This window comes from Danio rerio, chromosome 21, assembly GCF_049306965.1.
Source record: "Danio rerio strain Tuebingen ecotype United States chromosome 21, GRCz12tu, whole genome shotgun sequence".
NCBI classification, from domain to species: Eukaryota; Metazoa; Chordata; class Actinopteri; order Cypriniformes; family Danionidae; genus Danio; species Danio rerio.
Genome location: NC_133196.1, coordinates 12,103,244 through 12,121,337, shown reverse-complemented (window position 1 = coordinate 12,121,337; position 18,094 = coordinate 12,103,244). Strand labels below are relative to the sequence as shown.

General features: G+C 32.5%; 1 protein-coding gene across 1 annotated transcript; it reads right to left on the bottom strand.

Moving 5' to 3' along the window:
• Nucleotides 1-6,737: 6,737 nt before the first annotated feature.
• cplx4a (complexin 4a) lies at nt 6,738-16,223 on the bottom strand. The gene is given in 3 exon segments (NM_001077300.1): nt 6,738-8,620; nt 13,133-13,220; nt 15,892-16,223. Coding segments are annotated over 3 exon segments (480 nt in total). The 5' UTR covers nt 16,056-16,223; the 3' UTR covers nt 6,738-8,392.
• Nucleotides 16,224-18,094: the final 1,871 nt, after the last annotated feature.

The window sequence follows — 18,094 nt, the reverse complement described above, 5'->3', positions numbered from 1 at the left end:
GATTTGAGGAAAAATATATACTCAGTTTTAAAATTTCTTGGTGAAAACTTCTGTCCAATAGTCCAGACTGTCCCGGCAGAAAAGCGACTTTCTCCAACAGTGGCCCTGCACACACTGAGGATGCCAGGGCCTCCAGAGGTCTTTTATGGACCCCCTCGATCGGGATTGTACGAGTGACATCCCATTCGACACGTCAAGAAACGTCAGATTGGCCGGAGTGAGTATTGTCCCGGAGCGTTTAACTCCTCCCAGAGGTCCTTGTGGACATAATGGCAGCTTTATAAACCGCCTTACATAAATCTTAAATCATCTCTCCCACTCCAGATGTCTTGATCATGATGGCCTGAAGAAATAAGAGGAACTGGGGCTGGGATTACTTATCTTCTGAGGCTGAAATAATACATTATTAAGATCTCTGCACGTGCAAATTGTCATTAAACTAAATAGTTTACTTAAATGTTGCTTGCGCTATAAAAGCGACCAAAAATAAATACACAGAAATGTAAAATAAATGTTTACCACGCTTTTTAAAAAGTCTGATTGCGTTAAATTAAGCTTAATTAAATTAACCTTATGAGTTCATTGAACTTATATGTTAAACTGACTTAAAACTGCCTGCGTAACTTATAAAATTAAGTTACAACACGATTAAAGTAGCCTAGTTAATGAGTTTCAGTGAGCTAAAAACATATGTTGCCATGGCTAATTGTTCATATTTAACAGTGTACGTTTTTCAAAGGCTTCCGACAATATTGAAGATGTTAGTTTATTATCATGTCAAACAAGGTGAAACTGCTGCAGTTTAGAAATATCTACACGAAAAAAAGTCTAAGTAAAACAACAACCGCGTATATTTGCCAAGACTAAAGCACACAGGAATATAAAACCAGAGCTTTGTTTTGGAATATTTTTGTACGATGTTTTGAGGTAAAACAATCCTTTTACATTTACGAAAGAATGCTTCAAATTACAAAGTAGGCTACATCCACTCTTTGTAGCCTACTGAAATTACTTTATATAGGCCTACACAGTTTAGGTTATTCTTAAACTATAATTTGTAGCAGTTAAATCTATAACTACTAACTAAACCTGGAGACCTTTAAACAAAATGTCATGAAAAATAGGCTGCTTATTAAAACATTTATCACATCCGAAATAGTATGCAAATGGCTAATTAATTTTCATAAGAACTAATAAATATAAAAAAACATGAAAATGCTTTCAAAAAGCTTTTTAAACTGTTAAAATGAGATGCAACGCCCAACTCTGAAAATGAAACCCAATGTTTGGTCAAATATGGACAATTAATGACAATTTTTTCTTCAATAAAATGAAAATTAGCCCTATTTTCAACCCTACCGTGTTTGTCCATATTACCAAACATTGGGGTTTTGCAAACCAGCTTTTGTATAGCAATGGATATTATTAGAAATGGTTTTAGTCGCACTTTATGTTGATGACCCGTTTGTTGAATTTAAGCTATATTGCAACTAATTCTCATTAGATTTTAAATATCTGTTAGGTTGGGGTGAGGGTTCGTGTAGGTTGACATACTCGCAAAGTTTCTTATAGTCAGTTAAATGTCTGTTGAAAGAGCAGTATCAAAATAGTGTTACCATAATATTTATCCATTCTGTCATTACTATTGCTACGATTACTGGTAAAAATAAAACTTTTATTGCAGTTTACAAGAACATTTAAAATGCTTTATTTCCATTAAGTTTTAAGTTCCAGACACTTTTGTATAATGAAAAATAATAGAAACAGACCAAAGTGTTGATGGAGCAGAATGTGTGCTGTAGAGGCTGTCCAACCGGTTTCTTTTAGTCTCCACAATCTACAATATATTAACCACATTCAAAAGCTTCAGGATGGTCTTGTTTTGGTAATACTGCAGTACTCCAGGACATGATGGATTCGCCTCTGCTGCTCCAACTACTCCTAAATGATGTTTGCTCCAACCTTAAAACAGAAATTTAAAATTGTAAATTTGCACATGTATGCTGCACCACAGCAGTATAGCCTACGTAAATCACGTAAATAACAAACAAAATCACGTACTAACCATTTTAGCAATGGGGAAATGATAGCTGGAAGGCAATAAATAAATATAAAAAAATAACATGAACATGCTTTTAAAACTGTTAAAATTAGATGCAACCGCACACTGAAAATTAAACCCAATGTTTGGTCAAATATGGACAATTAATGACATTTTTTCTTCAATAAAATGTAAATTTGCCCTATTTTTAACCATACTACTGTGTTTGTCCATATGATCCAACATTGGGTCACTGCAAACCAAAAAATTATATGATCAATTAGTCCTGACAGCTTTTGTCTTTATGTCATTGTAACTTATTCAACTGTAAGTTAATCATGTTCTAACTTAATTTTATAAGCTGCGCAAGCTGTTTTAAGTCAGTTCAACATAGCATTGAGTCCATTAAACTTATTTTAATTTGATTCAGTTTAGAAATTTAATGCAAGCAGGATTTTTTACATTGCAGCATTTGCACAAGAAAGGATATAATAGGAATATTTTTTTAAAACAAAACAATAATGAATTTCCAAATACAGTAGGATGTCTAGAGAAAAATGATGTTTGGTTGTGAAAGAAAATTTTGAAATTAAAAATGGACGGAGTAAAATAAGGGGAATATGTCGGCCTACTTATATATTAAATATTAGATGAGTAGGCTAAATTGGCGTCTGAAAACATATATTTAGCGAACTAACTTACGAACGCTTTGGTGGTCAAACATTTAAGAAGCCTAACTAACTAATTGCAACTCTAAACACGATAAAACAGCAGCCAGCTCTACTTTAGGTCCACACTTAAAGCTTGGAGTGTTTTCGGACATTGGGGGGAATTTTGTTACACGAACAAAACGCGATCTCAAGCAGCAAGCGCGACCCCTGAGAGCTCGCCTACAATTGAGGTGCAGTTAATTGGAAGAATTTGCAAACTTCCTCAATATTGAATGGATACGTGTAATTAGCTCCGAACAAAGATTGACAGCAGTCCGATAATCCGCGGGACACACGCTGATTTGAGGGGATTACACACTTTCCCCCTCTATCCAAAACAGCACAAATCCTTTCAACTGTTTGGCTTTTCCCTAATTACAACAGATAATGTTGGTATTTCGAGATTTATTCACACAAGATACACACACATACCTAGAAAAACACTTTGGAAAATATAGGAATTTGAATACAGTACACTGTAAAAAAAATCTTGCTGACTTTTTTGTATCAAATGAACTTTTTCTAGTCTTCTCAATTTACATCAATCAAACTGACTAAAACCATCAAGTTAAGCTTAGTATAACTTAAATTTAGTTGAAACATGAGCTAAAATAAATAAAAATATTTGTCTTCTTAATATTTTTTAGTGTAACTCTTTCAAAACGTTTTTTACCTATATTATTAATGTATCAAATAATTAAAACAATATAACTATATTAGTAATATATATAAGTTTTTTTTAGACGAAAAGGTAATATTTAAGCACACACAAAGTAAATTTTTCTGTCACCTATAGCTTATTAAAAAGTCATACAATCGAAATAATATGGAAATAACATTGCCATAAGAACTCACAAATATATATATATATATATATATATATATATATATATATATATAAACTCATTAAATGTTTTTAAAGCTTCTAAAACTGTTAAAATGAGATGCAACGCTACACTCAATGTTTGGTCAAATATAAAAAAATTAACAAAAATTGTTTCTTTAATAAAATGTAATTTAGGCCTATTTTTAACCCTGCTGCTGTGTTTAGATACACTGAAAAACACTTTTAAACAGTACTTTATTCAAATAAATATGTATCTTTTATTTCAATTTTTATATTATTTGTTTTATTTTCAGTTCAAAACATAGTTAAAAATGTTTTTAAGGGCTTAACTAAGAAAAGTTTGTTTTGACCAATGTCAAAATTTCAGGTTATTAACACAGGTGCATGCAGTGCCGGCCCTATAGGCGAGATATATATATATATATATATATATATATATATATATATATATAAAAATTATTGGGCCCACTGGCGTAAAAATAGTGAGAAGCACACAAAAATATAATTTTAATATTTAAGTGCATGTGTAAAAACATTTACTCATATACTTTATTTTTTTGTTTTCTGGTTTTATCCAAGTATGACATTAGATTTGATTGGATTCAAAGGCAGTTTAGGTTAACCAGGAGTGTAATGGCAGCAAGTGCAGGACATAGGTACAAGTTATAAAGTGCAACAGAAAAACTATGGTGATATTTTACAGATGGATGTAAACATTATATACAGGTTGTATTAACTATGAACAGAGATTTACAATAGAATGATATTTGTACAGGTTGCTATTAATAATCAGGGTTATGAAGATAGATATGAACATAATTACAGATGTATATGTACTATCTATCTATCTATCTATCTATCTATCTATCTATCTATCTATCTATCTATCTATCTATCTATCTATCTATCTATCTATCTATCTATCTATCTATCTATCTATCTATCTATCTATCTATCTATCCATCCATCCATCCATCCATCCATCCATCCATCCATCTATCTATCTTATAAAAAGTCTGTTTATATCTGCAGGGTTTTAAAAAGTCTTAAATTTCAAAAACTTTTAGGCCTTGGAAAGTCTAAATAAATAGACTGAAATCTTGTCTTGTATGACTAAAATCATTTTAAAAGGTCTTAATTTTCCTTTATGTAAAGCTAAGCGATCCAACACCTCCAAGGGCATAGGTGACATTTGGTGGGGGGTGGGGGGTCTGTCTCTAAAAGTGAGGGGGACATACCCCCCACCCCCGAGTGCTACGCCCATGAACACATGCAATCACCTACAAATACATCTGAATAAAATAATCTGAATAAACAGTCTGTTGTGCATACATTGTTTTTAAAGAGCTTTTTTTATGTTGTTAATTATGTTTAATAGTTATGTTGCAAAAAACATATGTATATAACTAGGGTCTGTTTGTTTTGACACATTATTTCAAATATGTGGCTAAGATCTATCCATCTATCTAATATTAGTTTTATTTATTTTTTTAAATATTTGCATATTTGTTCTTATTAAATTTGGCAAATTAACATATACGAGTATGTTTTTTTTCCAGGAAAAAATAGAAAATAAATGTAAAACTTAAAATACTAAAGTACATTTCTGAAGTACACCAAATTCAAAACTTTAAAAAACCTTGTTCACTTAATTACAATTTTATCAATATTTCCATTCTCTTTTCTAATTATTATACATTGCTAATTATAGGCAAATATCATTTTACAATACATCTCTACATAAAAAAATGAAGAAACATTTAATTTCATTTAACTGTTTAGTATGACAATTCTTTATTTATGTCTTATAAAAAGACTAGATTAGTCTGACTTCCTGATCCTGATAGCCGTAATCTTTTAAACACCATAGTAACACAATCTTATTAATAACCATGAAGTTTTTAGCTTAAAAAAAAAAACAGATTTAAAAATAAATAAATAATTTCCCAAACACTTTTTGTCGTCGGATTTTGTTGTTTTCTTGTAAACATAAAGCTACATGACGCATAACATTAAAACGTCATGTCATTAAAAACCTCACAAACATGTCTGTACTTTGGTCACAAATACACAAGAGACCCAAAGCTTTTTAAATAATCTGTTTTTATTCATATTTAATCTGTTCTTACACATCCTATTCATGCCTATTTACCTCTCACAAAATGTGATGACATTAAAACTAAAGAGTCCTAAAAAGCATTACAACAATATGCATCAATGCTAAAGAAAAAAGTTCAACAGTACACATTCATCTCATCCCTTGTGCAAAAAAGCAGAAGGGGTTTTAAACAGAGCTTCTCCACCTCTTCTTCAAGTCATTATATGTTTATGATATATTTACAAGTAAATATTGCAACAGAAAAAAATGGGGAAAGGAGAGAAAAATAGGCTACTAAGCGTTTATTCAAATACCACACACAAAAAAATAAAGTCCAACAGCAAAACCGAGAGCCAAAATCTGACCTACAATCAGATGTAGCAGCTTTTGGGGATTAAAAAACAAAAAGAAAAACATTTGCGAGTTACCCTTCCACATTTTTAGATCAAAATTCAATCATCGATCACAGTTGATCAATCTTAATTTGAAAATGCCAGGACAAAAAATAAATAAATAAATAAATAAATAAAATAACTAAAAATCACATGCACTGCATAAAAAAACAAGCTTTTCTTATTTAGATTATTAGTTAGTTTCTAGTGGCGGCACAGTGGCTCAGTGGTTAACACTGTTGCCTCACAGCAAGAAGGTCACTGGTTTGATTCCCAGCAAGGTAAGTTGGCATTACTGTGATGTTTGCACGTTCTCCCTGTGGGTTTCCTCCACATGCTCTGGTTTCCCCCACAGTCCAAAGACATGCGCTATAAGTGAATTGAATAAACTAAAATGACCAAAAGAAAATGAATGCATAAATCTTTGTTTCTAGTCAGAATATTAAAACATTTTTACATCAAGAAGCATTTAAGCTCAAAAAATGCCTTTTGGTGCATCTTTAAACTACATATGTAAAATGAGTTGAAACAATGCAATTCTTCAGGTTTTTTGGGGGACAACTTAAATGTTTTACGTATAATGGAGTTAACTTAATTTGTGTTGGAACAACTAAAGGAATTGTGAGGTCGTCAGTTTTTTTTTATTTTATTTTTTTAGTGTAGACAAGCTTTTCACCTAAACTTTTCACTCATCATAGCACACATTACATTACAATAAAAGTGATTTGATTTGAAGTAATATTATTGCATTGTTTTTAGAAATAAGAAGTCAAAATTAAATGTGTTTTTTCTTAAAACAAGCTAAAAAGTGAGTTTAAGCAAAGTAAACTTTTTAAACTAAAACTAATTCTTTTTACTTTTGTTTTTGATTGTTTTCAGGAAAAACACACTTCAATTCGACATTGTTTCTAAAAACATCAATGTAAAAAAATGATGGGTTCCACACAATTCCTTCATGTTGTCCCAACTCAAATCGATTAAGTTAGTCGAGTTAACTCAACTGTTTTTACAAATTTAAGTTGATTAAACATTAAACAATCTAGTTCTCAAAAACGCCCCCAAAAATCATTTATTCAACTCATAAATTAGTTTGAACAATTAGCAAACATATTTTTTAAAGTGTTGCTTGTCTAAAAATGCTTCTCAATATATGCTTCTGCATTTTTTTAGCAGAATTTGACATTGTTTCTGAAAACATTATCTAAAAAATGCTTAAGAATTTTTAGATATTTGTACTAGAAAGAAGACAAAAACCCTAACGCTGAGTTCAGACAGCACGATTTTCAAAGTAGTTGCGTCACAGATGTTTTCACACTGCATGACAATCTGGGGTAGCATTCGTTCGCTGCTGTGTTTACACTGTAGGATGGATCGGTGACAGGTTTCACACTGCATGGCTTTACAACAGGTAGAATCGACCAACAAACTACGTCTTACAATCAAACACAAGTGAGAAGTGACATGGAAACAATGTGAGGTCGCGTAGTATATACTTTGTTAATAATTACACAATGAGAAAGAAGCCTTTAGTGAGGTAGAAACTGTTGTACTTGTTGTGCTCAGCCTCACCTGGCTATTGAAGGGAATTAGCAATTTCTCCACAACTTTTTTTTTTCTTGACCCGGTTGTGATATAGCTCAGATAACACATCAAACAGGCATGGGTGCCTCTGCCAAATTTCTACTAGTTTTTCCTCCATTTCTTGCGTCCAAATAGACCGAAAAGAAGCATTTTTAACTTCTCCCCCATCCTCCCGTTGGCCTGCAGATATTCTTACTAGTGGATGCTGCTCTCTCATTGGCTGTAGGTGATCGTGGATGTTATTTTTCAATCAGAACACATTTCACACAGCATGATTTGAATAGCCGACAGCTCCAGATGTTTAGCATGCCAAATATCTCACGGGCGTTGTGCAACTCATCAGCGATTCTCTCAGATCTTTGATAGTTCACACTGTGTGATTGTTACTTACGTGAAAGAGCACCGATTTGCTTGTGATTTCAGTCATTTGTCTGCGATTTCTCAAAAACTCTTGGCAAGTCAAAATTAGGGGCTAAAATCATGCAGTCTGAACTCGGGATAAGAATTTGACATTGTTTCTGAAAACATTACTTGTCTAAAAATGCTTCTTAATTTTAGATATTTGCACTATATAGTAACAAGACAAAAACTTCAGGTAAGAAAAGCCTTTTTTTGTTTTGCAGTGCACATTTTTTTTCTCCTCAAATCTCCTCCAAATCAAAATCCTGACCTTTTTTGTTGTTGTTAATGTTGTGTGTAGAAATGCGCAAGTTTGTTAAACCCCTACATGACAGAACATTTCTCCTCGGCCTTGGACTTCATCTCTGTCAACGTAGCGCTGGCTTTCTCTTTGATCTGATCCATGTCCATGTTTTGTAGATTCTGAATCTGGCCCATGATGGAGTCCTTCTCCTCTTCTTCTGTGGCATCCTCATCCACCATCTTCAGTAGCTCTTCAGGAACGTCCACATCGTCTCCGGCCATCTGCAGCATGTTCTCGTCCTGCTCGCTCTGAGGAGAAAACGGGTAAACAAGCTCATATAGTGCTGGATGAGGACTCGGAACAAACAGAGATAAATACAGGGATAGTTCAGTAATCCAGATTGTCACAAATGCTGTTTGGCGAGGCAGCAGATTAAAGGTAATACTGTTGTAAAGATATGTTTAGTTTGTTTTACAGACCTGATTGTTTCACTTCATAAACTTTTAATGCTCGTTTCTTTCTTCTGTTAACCACAAAAGAAAATCATGTAAAATATGCTGGAAACCAGTAAATATTGACTTCTATAGTATTTGTTTTTCCTACTATGGAAAAATCTTCTTTTGTGTTCAACAGAAAAGGAAACTTATTAAACTTAAGAGGCACTTAAAGGGGAATAAATAATGAGTAAATGAACATTTGAGTAAATTACCCCTCTTTAAACTAGTTTTACCTGTATATTTTTATTGACTTCACGATTTAAGAAATACCAAGGAACAGTTTCATCCAAAAATAATCTTTATTGTTCAACTGAACATTACTTGTGTGAGTTAAATAAGAGCTAATTTTTATTTTTGTGTGCTCTCTCTTTAAGATAATAAAAAAAGGTTTTAGGAAGTGTCCTACACTCAGAAGGCTGCATTTGTTTGATCAAAAATGAATTAATATTATTAAATGAATATTATTATTATTTTAAATAAGTATTTTCAAATATTTTAAAATTTAATTCATCCCTGAGACAGCAGAGCTGAATTTTTTAATGTCACATAATCCAGCAAAAATCTAATATTTTGTTTAGTGCTTAAAGGGGCAGTTCACCAAAAAAGAAGAAAAAAAGAAAAAAATAATAATTTATAACCCTCAATTGTTGTTTTATTTTTTACAATTTTTTTTAGTTTTTTTTTTTTACTTTTATTATGATAGGACAGTAGAGATTTCAGACAGTAAAGCATTCGCAGTAGAGTGAGGGGTAGGATCGACAAAGGACCTCGAGCCAGGAATCGAACTCGGGTCACCGTGAGCACGTCAGTATGAAGTTTGTTGGAAAAAGCATCCATCATAAACGATAGAATTTTGCTTTTTGGATGAATAATTCATATTATTATTGTAGTCATTCTTTCCAAATTTGAATTTAGTTTTTGCTGCTTGTGTCACAATTATAAAAAGCATTTATTTCAAAATGAAACTGTGAAAAAAGCATTCTTTTTTTTCTTTTGTTTGACGTCTCTTGAATCAATTTATGTCCTTGTTATACATTGCTTTATTCTAATATGCTGTCGCAACTGTAAAAAGAATGATAAAGTCTGAAGTAGCATGTGGAACTGGAGAAATGGTGCCAAAAACTGATCTTTGACATTACAGGAATACATTAACTATGTGGATCAGAGACGCGTTAATTTTTTAAAATCACCCCAATCATTTTATCATGTGTCCCGAAAATCTGTACACTTTATTTTTTTTACACAACATTAATTTAAATGCTCCTATTAATTGTTTGCCATTTGTTATGATGATAAGTGTCATGATAAGACCCTCAAAAATAAAGGTAAAAAAAACTGTGGCAGCACCTTTTCAAAGCTACAGTTTTGTAGTTTTTAGGCACTAATAACAGTGTATGAACCTTTAAAAGTACAATTTGGATCCTTTTGGCCCGTTTCCACTGAGTGGTACAGTACAGGTCACCTATATAAGGCTTGCGTTTCCACTGCCAAAAAGGTACCAATGGTGTGTGTGGTGTACAACAGAAAGTTTCAGTCGACGTCATTCTTGATCTAGAAAATGTAAAGCTTTACAAGTCGTTCACGTATCATATGAGAAGCGTTTCTCACAGAACAGATGCTTTATACACATAAATACTAGTGTATGTTGCTGTGGTAGGTACCTTTATTGTATACTTTTATGGTGTAATGTCTCGGCTGTGTATTTAAAAAAAATGCTGCTTCCTTTATTTTCATTCTCCTGGCTTGTGCATGAGCTAGTGACACATCTGTGTTAAAAAATAGCGGTCAGCTGCGCGTCTAGCTCCGGCTTTTGGTACCCTTTTGTTGTGCTAGGTACCCTTTCAAAAGGGTACCCAAAAAAGTGGTATGGTTCATTTTTTGGTACTTTTTGACAGTGGAAACAGCCATAAAAGCGTACCGAACTGTACCATACTGTACCACTCAGTGAAAACGGGCCATTAGGTACCAACATGGAACATTCAAGTAAAAATGTGTCAGCAGTTTCTGGAAAGCTACTTTTAAAAAGTAATATATTAAAACCTTACGCCCAGCATAGACTAAATAAATAAATATTATGGTAGGGAAATGTCCTCGAGCCTGGATTTGAACTCGGGACACCCTGATGTGCTACTGCATCATATGTCGGTGCGCTAACCACTAGGCCAGGGCTGTCAAAACTCGATCCTGGAGGACCGGTGTCCCGCAGATTCCATTTCCAACTTGCCTCAACACACCTGCATGGAGGTTTCTAGAAAGCCTAAGAGCTTGATTAGATAACCCAGGTGTGTCTGATTGGGGTTGGAACTAAACTTTGCAGGACACTGCCCCTCAAGGACCAAGTTTGGTCACCCCTGCATTAGGCTATTTTGCCAACTATTTATTTAAATTTATGAATTAATTGTATCTATCACACTATCAACACATTACTTTCCTTAAAAAGTAACTAACTACAATTAGTTATCTTTTAAAAAGTGACTCAAGATTGTAAGATATCACTTTTAAATGTAACTTTCCCCAACACTGTACCCTAGTGACCACTTTTGTACTTATATTCCCATATGTCCTACAGTGTAAGGCAACATCATTTATTATACATTGACTGCAGGACTATTTAAGTGGAAAGTAAAATGCTAAAAGAGGATTCAAATGTTAATGAATTGTTGAGTTTGTCTTTAACATGCACCACAGTTCATAATTTAGTTTATTCAGGTTTATACATGGAGTTGACTGTAAAGATAATGTTAGAGAATACTGCTATAAAATAAGATTATCATACAGCTCAAGTCAAAATTATTTACATTTTTTCAAATATTTCCCATATTGAGAAGATTTTTTACAACAAAATTTTTAACATTATTGTTTTAATAACTAACTTGTCTTTGACATGATGACAGTACATACTATTTATTTTTCAAGATGCTAGCGTCCAGCTTAAAATGCAATTTAATGGCTTAAATAGGTTAACTATATGCAAGTCATTGGTAGGCATGAGCCGGTATAAGTTTCTGACAGTATGAAAACCTTGAATAAAAATACCACAGTGTCACACTATAGTGATTACTGCTTTAAAACATGTTATTTTTAAATGTCCGAGTAAAGAAAACATTTTTTTTTCTCCCAATAAACACAATACATTTTATTTTAGCAAACAAAAAACATTTTGGAGCAGAAAACATGTCAGGCTAAATAATTCAAATAAATCATTGACTTCTGCTGTCTTTATTAGTTTCAAAAAAACATTTAAAAACCTTACATACCCTTGGGAATGGTATAACAAATTTTTAGCGGTTTCAAAACCATGACTTTTGCAAACCACGGTTATCATTCCATGCCAAGTCATTGGACAACCGTGGTTTGTTCTTTAGCCAATCAAAAAAATATATTTCCCAAAGGGGCTAATAATTTTGACCCTAAAAAACTAATTAAAAAACATTTAAGCAAAACTAAAAGAAATAGGCCTTTCTTTAAAAAAACAAAATACAATAGCAAATACTGTGAAAAATTCCTTGTTTTCTTAAACATCAAGAATTAAAATAATCCAGGAGAGAAACTTGTCTATATATTTTTTTAAGAAGAAAAAAAACAACACGTGTATGAGTTTCAACAAAAAAATGAATCAGCACAATATTTGATGAGCACCATCAGCCTATTTGGACAAATTTCGAAGAATCAATTGACAGAAGACTGGATAAAAGAAGCTGAATTTTTACAGTAATTCATTACAATGTAGAATACATTAAAATAATAATATTGCTGTTTTGTACAGTAATTCGGCGCAAATAAATGCAGTACGGGTGGACATACAGAAAGAAACGCCCTTGAAAAACCTGATAGTGTGCCTGTAAACACATCACAAAATGATGCTTGCTGTTTGTTCAAAACTATTTATTTAAAACGAGCTAAAACAACTCCAGATATTTGTTGGGGGAAAACTTAATATTTTTTTATGTTCAATCTATTTAAATTTGTAAAAATTAATGAGTTAACTTAATTCATTTATGTTGTCCCAAACCAAATTAATTGAGTGCACTGTAAAAAATGCTGGGTTTCACACAATTCCTTCATGTTGTCCCAACACAAATCAAATAAGTAACCTAATTATTTCTTCAAACTGAGGTGGATTGAACAAAATAATTAGTTGTCTCCAAAAAACCTTAACAATTGAATTGTTTCAACTCATTTAGATTAATCAAGCAGCAAAAGTTTGAGTGTGTATAAACTTAGAATCTTAATTGGTTGTTTATACCCAATTTATACCTGAATAACCTAAAAAACGACTGATGTTTGTATTTGAGAAGGAAGAGGGGTAGAAAAGTGTCTTACTTTGGGAAGTCTGTATTTTTCTCTTAGACAGACCCTCAGAGTCGCCCTCTCTGCTTTCTTGTGCAAGAAATCTGCATCTCTTTCCATTCTGTGGATCACAGATATGTTGACAATACATTATCACATGCAAAGACAAAAACAGTTTATAATCTAGCTTTTTTTTTTATTAAGTCTGTGCAATACAGTGGATACAAATCTTGTGATTTTAATGTAAAAAAAAAAAATCATTCCTCCCTAAACATGTATAATTCTGTGGACAACATGCATTGCTGTTTGTGCGTGACAGAAGACTGTAAGCAAATGAAATGACCTCCGGGCTTTAGCTTTACAGCTTAATTTGAGATCAAGAGCTTCAGATGCTTACAGTCATTGTTTCGGGCAAGCGCTATACGGCTATAAAAAGTAGATCGTGAAATCCTGCGGGTGTTTGAACTGAAGCTACACAAAGATCTTGAGATGTTTCGATGTAATCTCACAGCAGACATGTGTGTTTATTGTATGAATCATCTGTTTCTGACATGCTCATATTTCTACTTAGCAACTAGCATCAACAGTTACCTCAGCTGAACATGAGGAATATTAAATCTTCGGATTAAACATAGCAATAGTTGCAATCAACATATCTGATGTTGGTTTTTTTTCATGCTTGATTTTGGAAATCTCTTTATTCCCTCAAGACAAAATCTAACAGCCTAATCAAAATGTGTTGTCTTTAAGATTTCAAAATACAGTAGTCAACATTTGAAGTGGATCAAAAATATTCTTGTTGTTAAATAGTTTAAGGACAACTTTGATAAAAGGTTTGGATCCACGTCAGATGTTGACTAAACTGTAAAATCACATATTGTACATATGACTGGTACTAAGTAAATGTATAAGTAGACAAGAAAGCTTGAAGCAAGCTTGAATGAACACCATTATTTAAATGTATTATTTTGGTTATGTAATAACGTTGACTAATTATTATTATTATTATTATTATTGTTGTTGTTGTTGTTTTTGAATGTTCAGATAAAACAATAAAATCAGACTCCAATTTTAAAACCACGATGAATAAGTCATAAATAAATGTCAGTTAAATCTTTATAACAAAAAGCAAAATGGCTGACGGTTGAGGCCTGGTTACAAAAAATAAAATGCATAATCCATTCATAAAAGCAAACAAAAATAAATACTTAAACCTATAAAAATAAATAAAAATAATTAATCCATTCATAATTACATGTGAAAACAAACAAACAATAAATGAAGTAAATAAATAAATAATCCATAATTACATGTAAAAACTAAAAACAAATTAAATTAAAAAGCAAAATAATACATTCATAACTACGTTTAAAAACAAACAAATAATAAATACCTAAATAAATAAACAAAATAAACAATTAATTCATAATTACGTGTGAAAACAAATAATAAATGCTTAAATAAATAAATTAATAAAAAATTATTAAAAATAAATAATAAATAAACCATTCCAAATTACTTGAAAACAAACAATACATAAGTAAATAAATAATCCATTCATAATTATACAAACAAAAATAAATAAATACTTAAACAAAATAAACAATCCATTCATCATTTGTAAAACAACCAAAAGAAAAAATAATAAAAAATAATGACAATAAAAATCCATTCATAATTATATGTAAAACAAAAAACAATAAATTAATACTTAATAAATAAATAAACAAAATAAACAATCCATTCATAATTAGTGTGAAAACAAACAAATAATGAATACTTAAACAAACAAACAAACAAATAAAAATATTTGAAAAATAAAAATGAATAATCTAATCCTAATTACATGTGAAAACAAACAAACAAACAAACGAACAATAAATAAATACTTAAATCAAACAAAATAAACAATTAATTCATAATTAGTGTGAAAACAAACAAATAAATACCTAAATAATTAATCTATTCATAACTATATATAAAATCAAATAAATAAAAAATTCAACATAATACATTCAGAATTACATGTAAAAAATAATAAACAAATAAACCAATAAATAAATACATAAAGGACCATAATACATTAACAAATAAATGAGTAAATTAATACACATATAAATGTAAAAGAAAAATAAATGGATAAATAAAAACAATAAAAAAACAAAAACAAATAAATGCATAAACACATTTCGAATTTTATATTCACAGGAGGTCAAAGATTCACCGTTCTACTTTTCAATGCACTCGGTTGCTATCATGATTGTTTCTAAAAATAGCATTATTCAGCTCAACAAGGCCAGGATAACCCGTGCTAAGCCCTGCTCTTAGGACTGATTAGCAGCTCGCACCTGACGCTTACTTTCTGATAGCAAAATCGAATCTGTTCATCTTTCATCATTGACGTTATCATATTTAATGCATCCTGATGAGGTATGACTACCAGTAGTTTTGCATTAATACTGAGAATAAATAATGCCTTCATGAGGATGCATCATTGCTTGTATAGCAATGGAAATCAATGCATTACAATTTAATCTGAACACACATTTTCTGTGATGTATGATTGACTTTGAGAGTGGAAAATACAGAAGGAAATCCAAAATCAACTTGCTTAGAGTTTTGATAACATTGGGATTGTATTAAATCTCACTAAGAACTAATAATAAATCTTAAAAGTGGAAATAACAGCAACTTTAACTGCAAGATGCAACATATAAGATTCTCCAATCCACTTTGTCAAGGTCATTTAATGTCATGTATGCAAGCAAAATTAGGGCCTAAACGTGACTTACTTCTCCTCCACAAGCTGTTTCTGGTACTCCTCATATTCTTCTCGAGTCATCCCGGCGGCGGCAGCAGGGTCTTTAGGGGTCTCCTCTTCAGCCTTTTCATCTCCTCCTCCAAGTCCCATTCCTTTCAATGGGTTCCCCACCATACTTTTGATTAAAAACGCCATTATTTACCACGCCGGAGTCTCTAGCTTGATGCCAAGTTGCGATTTCCTGAAATATTTGGGTCTGAATCCTCGATTTCCACTATAGAAGTCCTTTAGATTGATTGCTGGTGGTCAAATTGGAGCTAGGCTAACCGACCTGCCTGTGCTATCAAGGACACACTGTTGACTAGGGGGGAAAAAAAAAAAAAAACGTTTATGCTGCAGCCATAATCTGGATTAAGATGCGTCCGTCTACACAGAGGCAGATGGCTGTGTGCTTTGCTGCACTGTAAAAGTGAAAGACCTCCATGCATTTATCCATCAGGAGTTGCAACTAAAATATCAGCGACACAGAACAACCTGAGAGAAAGTGGAAAACTCTATATTTTGTGTTTTGGAGATTAGGTCGGCCTCGGTTTTAGATGTCTCATTTGTGTCCACCCACTGACTGCTAATCACATTACTTAATGAGGCACTGAAGTGCATTCGCAGACTTTCCGTTTATAACCTTTCTGAGGCCAGAGACCTGTGACGGGATTACATACCTGTTTATCTGTTCCACAGATGGAGATGAGGTGCATCCAGAAAGTATTCATAGTGCTTCACTTTTTCCACATTTTATGTTACAGCCTTATTCCAAAAAAGATTAAATTTATTGATTTCCTCAAACTTCTACACAAAATTATCTATAATCACAACATGAAAAATAAGTTTTTTTAAATTGTTGCAAATTTATTAAAAATAAAAAACCCTGAAAAAAAAAAAAAATCACATGTACATCAGTATTCACAGCCTTTGCTCAATACTTTGTTGATGCACCTTTGGCAGCAATTACAGCCTCAAGTCTTGTTGAATATGATGGCACAAGCTTGTCTTTGGGAATTTTCACCCATTCCTCTTTGCAGTTCCTCTCAAGCTCTATCAGGTTGGATAGAAAGTTACAGTGCCATTTTCAGATCTCTCCAGAGATGTTCAATATGGTTTGGGTCTGGGCTGTGGCAGGGCCACTGATTGCTGCACAGATGGTTGTACCTTGTCCCCCGATCACTCAGCTTAGATGGCAGGCCAGCTCTAGGAAGAATCCTGGTGGTTCCAAACATCTTCCACTTATGGATAATGGAGGCCACTGTGCTTATTGGAACTTTCAGAACAGCAGAAATTTTTCTGTAACCTTCCCCAGCCTTGTGCCTCCAGGCAATCCAGTCTCAGAGGTTTACAGACAGTTCCTTTGACTTCATGCTCGGTTTGTGCTTTGACATGCATTATCAACCATGGGAGCTTATATAGACAGGTGTATGCCTTTTCAAATCATGTCCAATCAACTGAATTTACCACAGGAGAACTCTAATTAAGCTGCTGAAACATCCCAAGAATGATCAGTGGAAACAGAATGTAGCTTAGCGCAATTTAGAGCTTCAAGGCAAAAGCAGTGAATACTTATGTATATGTGATTTTTCAGGTTTTTTATTTTTAACAAATTTGCAACAATTTCAACAAATCTTTTTTTCACATTGTCATTATAGGGTATTGTGTGTAGAATTGAGGAAATACATGAATTTAATCCATTTTGGAATAAGGCTGTAACATAAAAAATGTGGCAAAAGTGAAGCGCTATTAATACTTACCATATATCTAACTTACTTACCAGCACAGTATGATTTCACCACCATGTTCGGCAAACATCTAGATTTCTGTTGATTTTGGTATTTGTGTCCTGGGAAGATTCAAGAAAAATAGATAGTGTGTTAAACATGACAATTTATTGAACTTATGAAAAAAAGAACACTTACCTTCAGATGTTTTAGCTGGTCTTCAGATGGTCTTGATTTCCCCCTTCTGAAAATTAACCATGTCTTTTATTGTGGGAAATGTATTGACCTCATTCCTCAATGCGGAAGTGTGCTCGTTTTTGCGATTGTTTTAGAACTTCAGATTCAGTTGCCTATGGGAGGAATGACTAGGAATATAAAACAGTCAAACTACTTGCTCAACAAACAAGTGTTTTCATGAATATACAGACAAAGCAGAATAATAAGAAAATATCAGTTTGCACCATCAAG